At 53.4% G+C, this 7,918-nt stretch overlaps 1 protein-coding gene across 1 annotated transcript; it reads left to right on the forward strand.

The window, feature by feature from the left end:
• Positions 1-3,701: 3,701 nt before the first annotated feature.
• On the forward strand, positions 3,702-6,958 carry LOC123047580 (protein NRT1/ PTR FAMILY 5.10). Its single transcript, XM_044471170.1, has 3 exons — positions 3,702-3,964; positions 4,064-4,281; positions 5,519-6,958. Exons 1-3 carry the CDS (start codon positions 3,817-3,819, stop codon positions 6,788-6,790), a joined length of 1,638 nt encoding a protein of 545 aa, XP_044327105.1. The 5' UTR covers positions 3,702-3,816; the 3' UTR covers positions 6,791-6,958.
• The last annotated feature ends 960 nt before the right edge of the window (positions 6,959-7,918 follow it).

Here is a 7,918-nt window from a genome sequence, read left to right on the forward strand (position 1 = left end):
GATCATTCCGCATGCATGCCCACTTCTTTTGCTCGCTCGGCCGCGGGCAACTTTGTTTTTCGGTTTTTTCTGTTGGCCTGGTCGAAAAAACAAGAGTATTTTTTAATACTTGCAAAAAAAAATGTGAAATCAATAAACGAAAATTTTAAAGAAAAAAGTTCATCCATTTCGGCAAAAAACTTATCATCGATTCTGAAGAAAAGTTCATCAATTTTAGAAAGAAAATCAAAAATTGATAAAAAGATCATCGATTTTGAAAAAAACAAATATCAGCGATATTGAAAAAAAATTCAACGACTTTGAAAAAAATTAAGTGGTAAAAAAAGTTCACAAATTTGAAAACGTTCACAAAGAATTAAAAAAAAGTTCATCAACTTAGAAAAATAGTACAAATATTTACAAATTTGTTCATCCATTCTGGAATGGTAAAAAATAGTCAAAAAGTTCATTGATTTTGAAAAACAGCTCAACGATTGAAGAAGTTCACGAATTTAAGAAAAGGAAAAAAGAAACAAAAAATGAAAATAAAAGAGAAAAGAAAATGGAAAGAAAGAACAAAAATATGAAAACTGAGTTGATAATCACAAAAAGTATGGTGTCTCTAGTGGTTATACCTGGCCATTCCTCGAGCCAGGCAGCAACATAAGCAGGGCTAAAGCGGTCGCCGTCCCACTCACACATGTGTGCCCACATGCCGCCGGCTGCTCCTGCGTGCGCGCGTTGACAAACAGCCTGCCGAGAGCATTGACGTCTATGTATGCGGAGCTTATGAACTTTGGACTTATTTTTCGCAGAAAACACATTTGGAAAATGAAAGGTTCGTTCCAAAATCAAAGTTTTATGTGGTTTTTGCAAAGGGAGGTAGTATTTCTTACAAAAGAAAATCTTGCTAAGCGTAATTCACACGTAACAGAAAATAGTGGTTTTGTGATCACGAGGAGACAATACATCATTTGTTTTTGTCATATCCGTTTGCTGCCTTGATTCGGCACACCACTAATTTTGTATACAATCATCACAGCCAATGAGTATTCCAAATTTGTTTGGAAACTAGTTGGGTGGTATCATCATCGGTTGAAGGGGCAAATCCATGTGGGAGTTTGTGTCATTCTCTTGGCAATATGTAATTGTCAGAATGATTGCATTTTTACTATATCGTCTATTGTCCTAATTTCTTGCACGTTATCCACAGAGCTACTGCTTGAATGTGTATGTGGTTATCACTACAACATGTAGATATGCGGTTCATTATCGAAATGATAAAAGTAAGATTTATTCAATCAGTTTGGTAGACAAGCCAAGGTTATGTGGATTACCTATGTAATCCTGGGTTTGATGGACTATGGTCCTGTTATCTTCTTTTTGTCAATTTTGTGTGATACTCGGTGACTGAAACATGTGCACGCTTAATAAAATCATTGTGTGCATCTTAGGGCATCTCCAGCCGTCCCCCCAAGAGGCCCCAGGAGGCTTTTTTCATCGCCGGTGCGTGTTTTTTCACCCAGTCAAGCCCCCACGAGTCCAAAAAGCGCCGGATTTGACGAAAGTTACGCCCGGCGATACCAACCCAAACCCAAAGAGTTGGGGCGCAGCTGGGGGCACCGGCGCTCCATTTTGCATGCAAAAACCCCACAAGTCAGCCTCAGACCTCACTATTTCTCCTCTTTTCCTCCCAGGCCAACCATGTGCAAGGCCAGCGAACGCCTTCTTCAGCACGTGCATGGCAGGCCGAGGCGGGGACCCGGCCATGGGGCAGTGCTACCTCGCGCGGCGCCGCCGGGCGGAGACACACTCGCCGGCCCCGGCCAGCGCCGCAGACGCCGCCGTCGCGGCACCCCACACCGGCCGCCGCGGCCGGGACCGTGAGCGTTCCAGCTCGCCATCTCCAAGCTCGCCGTCTGCGCCACCGCCTTGCTGGCGGAGCTGAGCCAGCGGCGCCGGCCACGGGCAGCCCCGGCATCGGGCGCACCACCCCGAGCGTCCCCGGCACCGGGCGCGCCGGCCCCGACCGGGCGCACCGGCCCCGAGCGTCCCCGGCACCCGGCGCATCGGCCACAGGCGGCCCCGAGCGTCCCCGGCACCGGGCGCGCCGGCCACGGGCGGTCCCGAGCGCGGAGGCCACGCGCGTCCCGGCACCGAGCGCGCCGGCCACAGGCGGCCCCGAGCGTCCCCGGCACCGGGCGCGCCGGCCACGGGCGGCCCCGGCACCGGGCGCCCCGGCCACAGGCGGCCCCGACACCGGGCGCACCGGCCCCGAGCGTCCCCGGCACCCGGCGCGCCGGCCACAGGCGGCCCCGAGCGTCCTCGGCACCGGGCGCGCAGGCCACGGGCGGCCCCGAGCGCGGAGGCCACGCGCGTCCCCGGCACCGGTCGCGCCGGCCACAGGCGGCCCCGAGCGTCCCCGGCACCGGGCGCGCCGGCCACAGGCGGCCCCGGCACCGGGCGCACCGGCCCCGAGCGTCCCCGGCACCGGGCGCGCCGGCCACGGGCGGCCCCGGCACCGGGCGCCCCGGCCACAGGCGGCCCCGACACCGGGCGCACCGGCCCCGAGCGTCCCCGGCACCCGGCGCGCCGGCCACAGGCGGCCCCGAGCGTCCCCGGCACCGGGCGCGCAGGCCACGGGCGGCCCCGAGCGCGGAGGCCACGCGCGTCCCCGGCACCGGTCGCGCCGGCCACAGGCGGCCCCGAGCGTCCCCGGCACCGGGCGCGCCGGCCACAGGCGGCCCCGGCACCGGGCGCACCGGCCCCGAGCGTCCCCGCACCGACCGTCTCCCTCGTCTCGCTCGTCTCCCTCGTCTCCGCCGTCTCCCTCGTCTTCCCCGCCGCCGCGTCCTTGGTCTCCTTGGTCCTTCCCGCGGCCGTGTCCGCCATCTCACTCGCGCTCCCTGCACGCTGCCGAAGACGCCGTCCTCGACTGTTGGGCTCGTGCATATCCCGCCTGGCCGCGGCGAGCTCGTCGGGCTCGCCTGGCCGCGGAGTAGCAAAGCAGCCAAGCAGCAGCATCTCACGTAGCAGCAGAAGCAGGGACACGGGCACGCGTGCAGCAGGCAGCAACAGTTGGCTCGCGGGGGCATGGCCAGGGGTGCACGACCGCGCGGGAGCGGAGCTCCGGCCATGGCGCCTGAAGCGCTGCAGGGGTCGAGGCAGCCGAGGAGGGTCGGGGGCGAGCAGATCGACGGGACTTGCAGAGGCGCCCGAGGTTGAAGAAGGGTCATCCGATCCCGGTGATGGCGAGGCGGGAAGCGAAGGGTAGGAGGCGGAGCGCGGAGGGGAAGGAGAGCGCGGTGGCGAGGAAGAGCAGCAGCGGGGCCAGCACGCCTCGTCGCCTCGTGTGCTGCCTGGGGGGGGGGGGGGGCGAACGACTGGAAGAAATTTCAGCCCGAGAGTAAAATTCTCGCCGGCAGCCCCCCAACGGCCGGAGATGCCCTTATGATGCATAGGCCGGGTACTTCAAAAAAAAAGACTCAATTGACGAGGACCCCACGGCAACCATCCAAAAGAGACTACTCGAGACGAAGCCGATCGACCGTTCGGTTATCAAAATCGGCAGTTTCGGATCGACCCCTGACTGGATCACCAAGAAATATCTCACTCTATTCGAAGCAGGGAGGCAACTAGTGACTGTGGGAAAGAGACGTGTGGAGGAGAACGGAGCGAGGCAGCAACAAAAGGCTAAAGCGGTCGCCGGCCCACACAAACACATGTGCCCATATGCCGGCTGCCTCTCCGTGCGCGCGTACGCGTTGACAGCCTGCCAGCCAGCCAGCCGAGAGAAGAGGAAAAAATCATCCGAGAGCAGAGGAGAGAGGCAGAGAGATGGCGGCCATGGCGGACGCCGAAGCCCCCTTCCTGCTTCCCACCGACGACGACGAGGCGGCGCCACTCGCCGGCGTCTCCGACTTCCGCGGCCGCCCCGTGCGCCGCGCCGGGTCCGGCGGCTGGCGCTCCGCCTTCTTCGTCTGCGGTACGTACTCTCGCACCGACGCACGCGCGCTCTGTTCCCCTGCTTGCTCGACCGTCAAGTAACAGTCGTCTTCATCGGTCCGGCATGGGTTGATTGCAGTGGTGGAGATCGCGGGCAGCTTCGCCTACTTCGGCGTGTCGGCCAACCTGATCACGTACCTGACGGGGCCGCTGGGCCACTCCAACGCCGCCGCGGCAGCCGCCGTCAACGCCTGGTCCGGCACGGCCTGCCTGATGCCGCTGCTCGGCGCCTTCGTCGCCGACTCTTGGCTCGGCCGCTACCGTTCAATCATCGTCGCCTGCACCCTTTACGTCCTGGTACGGTGAAAATCCTCCTTTTGCTTCTCTGTTTTTACTTGTCTACGTCATGGTAGATGCTATCACACGTGAGAAACGCGGTTATAAGATAATGAGATGAGATCTAGTCGTCGCTGGATTGGAAGATGTGCTCGAGTCGTACTGAGTCCACCTCAAAGAATCGTCGGTGATGTTGACTCCGGACAATGCAGTACTGGAGCTGATTTTTTATTTCAAAAATCTCCACAGCTATTTATATTTGACACAGTAGTGACTTTTCTAGCACATGTTTGATACTTGATTTCTTCTGGTTTTCTATAGATATATATATTGTGTAGATAATTATTTTAAGACAGAGTAAGTACTTGTGAAAGTTGTATTTGAACACCATGCTGGTATCCATCGCGATAGACATTTCTGAGTGCAACTGGTATAATTGGTACTGGAGTATATTTTTTTGAAAACAAAAGGTTGTTGTCTTAATCCCGAGTCATTTGGTCAACAGAATGCACAAGTTACCTGGGTCAACTTGCCTACTTGGCGGAAAAATAGTTTTGTTTGATGTAGTATCTCTTTCGCTTGTGGGTTCTCTCTTATTTCCAATTTGACAATTTCACATTCACCTTTTGCCCTCTTCCCTGTCTCTCTCTCTCTCTCTCAAAAAAAAACAATTTAGGGTAGTTATGGATTCATTGTGTCCGTCGCTTGAAGTCGTGTCTTAGTTCAGATTATCATTTTTCTTGCAGCTCATAGTTATTTTGACTGCGACTTTCCAAATGTTATCATTATTTTAGCATATCGACTCCCAGGGTGCTGGAAACGGGTTGTATATTAGTGCTACGAGGTGAAAGGTGAGGGTTTTTCGCCATTATTGAAAGCCTCATACGAAACCACAAAATCAGATATTTTTACTTCCCTGAAACTGGGTCGAGTTTTATAGACAACTCAATCGCTCGTAAAATCGAGTAAATTGCAACCTAGAGTATCTACTTCATGTTAAACCTGACATTAGTTTTCCTTTTCACCATGTTGCACGACATCATAATTTTATGTCTGAATTCTTGATGTGAATTGAGTTAAATTAGTCTAGGATTTACGTTTACTTTGTCCCTCAACATTAAGAAGTTCAAAATATGGTTTTAAACATGTTGGCCTCGAAAATTAATAATTTCTTATAGTTTCGGTTCTTCCTTTACATTGAACATTAAACGTTAAGCAGACACTAACCAAGTTTTAAAATGTGTGTGTATGCGTGCAGGGATATGGCATGATGACTCTAGTGACCACGCTCCAGGCGCAGCGCTCATCGCCGGCCGGCGACATCCATTCCTCTTCCAGCCCTTCGTCGCTGCAGGTGGCCTTGTTCTACGCCTCGCTCTACCTCATTCCTCTCGCACAGGGAGCCGACAAGCCATGCGGCCTCGCCTTCGCCGCTGACCAGTTCGACGCCGACCACCCCAAAGAGCGCGTGTCCCGCAGCTCCCTCTTCAACTGGTGGTACTTCTCCATGGCCATCGGCATCTCCGTCGCCGTCGCTGTCGTCAGCTACATCCAGGAGAACGTCGGCTGGGCGATCGGCTTCGGCTTGCTTTGTGCCATCATGTTGTGCGCCTTCGCCGTCTTCCTCTCCGGCACCCCCACCTACCGCCTGTATGCGCCCACCACAGGCGCCGAGAGCCCCTTTGCTCGCCTGGGTCGCAGCCTTGTGGTGCTCATGAGGAACTCGAGCTTATTCCGTACAAAAGGATGCCAAGACGAGGATGTCGCGGCCAAGTCGGAGGAGGCGCGCGGCGTGCTGCGGCTGCTGCCGATTTGGGCGGCGTGCCTGGCATATGGCGTGGCGTATGCGCAGATCATGACTCTCTTCAACAAGCAAGGACGCACATTGGACCGACGCGTCTTCGGCGGCCTGGAGCTGCCCCCGGCGGCACTTCAAACGCTGGGGCCGGCGAGCATCCTGTTGTTCGTACCCATCTACGACCGCCTGTTGGTGCCGGCGCTGGGGCGTGCGACGGGCAAGCCGTCGGGGCTGACTCTGCTCCAGCGCGTGGGCGTGGGCATGGTGGTGTCGATGTGTGCGGTGATCGTGGCAGCACTGGTGGAGGGCCGGCGGTTGGAGACGGCATGGGAGCATGGGCTGGTGGACGACGCCGGGGCAACGGTGCCGATGAGCTGGGCGTGGCTGGTGCCACAGTACGCGATGATGGGCGTGGCAGACGTGCTGACGGTGGTGGGCTTGCAGGAGTTCTTCTACGACCAGATGCCCCGCGAGCTGCGCAGCCTCGGCCTGGCACTCTACTTCAGCGTCATGGGCATCGGCGGGTTCATCAGCAGCGCCCTCATCTCCTTCATCGACCGTGTTACTAGAAGTGGCGGTGGTGATGGTTGGTTTGCTGACAACCTCAACTGCGCCCACCTTGACTACTTCTACTGGTTGCTCGCAGCGCTCTCGGCCGCTGAGCTCATGCTCTTCGTGTGGCTCGCCAGCTCATACACCTACAACAACAACCACAAGAGGCTTCAGCACTGAGTGATCACTGGGACAATTCCCAGTTGTGTAAAAAAAAATGGTTCACATTGTTCAATAGTAGGTAGTAGGAAACAAGAAATCTGCTACGTAGTATTAAGCGGATGGCATTTGTAATTGCAAATGTTAAAATGAAGGGCGAGCCGATTGGAAATTGATGTACTCTGGCTAGCTTGAGTGTCCAATGCATCTCATCTGTGATCTGAGGTGTTGCAACTCGCAATCATAGAGCGGTTGCGATCCATCTGGCCGACAGGTGCTGTGACGGTACTACAATTCTTTATTATCAAGGGCTCCTCTGAATTGGTGTGTTCTGTAGTGATACGACAAATCAATCCTGCGTTCTTTATCGAGATTGCTCAACTTGGTAAAATAATGTTTGTTTTCGCGGGTTTGGTAAAACAATGTTGTCACAACTCCTGTGGTGTCCAACGACCTCATGATTGAGTATACTGCACTCTGTTTGTGTTCTGTTTCAACGAAGTAGTTCAACAGGGACATCCCAAGGCAAGCAAATCAAGATTACTGTTTTCCTCTGAAACAAAGGGAAAATAAGACCAGCTATTACGACAATGCATGTAACATAGGGGCCATTGTTCTGACTCTGCTTCTATATTGCTAGTACTCCCTACGTTTATTTTTACTCCTCCTATTATATTTTTCTAAAGTCAAACTTTATAAAGTTTGAGCAAATTTATATTAAAAAATATCAACATCTACGACACCAAATAAATATAATATGAAAATATATTCCATCATAGATCTGATGATATTGATGTTATATTGTGAACGTTAATAGTTTTTGTATAATAAAGCTGGCCAAACTTTAGAGAGTATGACTTCAGACAAATCTAATATACAGAGTAAAAAGAAATAGAGGGAGCAATAACTAGCTCAAATGCAGTTGTTTCTTCGAGGACATGTCGTCCAAAAATTGCACACGTACACATTTCTGCACAATGAAAAAGGAATGGTTTGATGGTAGGTGCAAGGAATTATTTTCCTTTTACTGGTTAGCTACTCCCTCCGTTCCTAAATATAAGGTGTATTATTTTTTCAAAAAGTCAACTGTTGTCTATGTTTGACCAACTTTACAGCAAAATATATAAATATTTATAATACTAAATATAT

The sequence above is a fragment of the Triticum aestivum genome, chromosome 2B, assembly GCF_018294505.1.
Source record: "Triticum aestivum cultivar Chinese Spring chromosome 2B, IWGSC CS RefSeq v2.1, whole genome shotgun sequence".
Lineage (NCBI taxonomy): Eukaryota > Viridiplantae > Streptophyta > Magnoliopsida > Poales > Poaceae > Triticum > Triticum aestivum.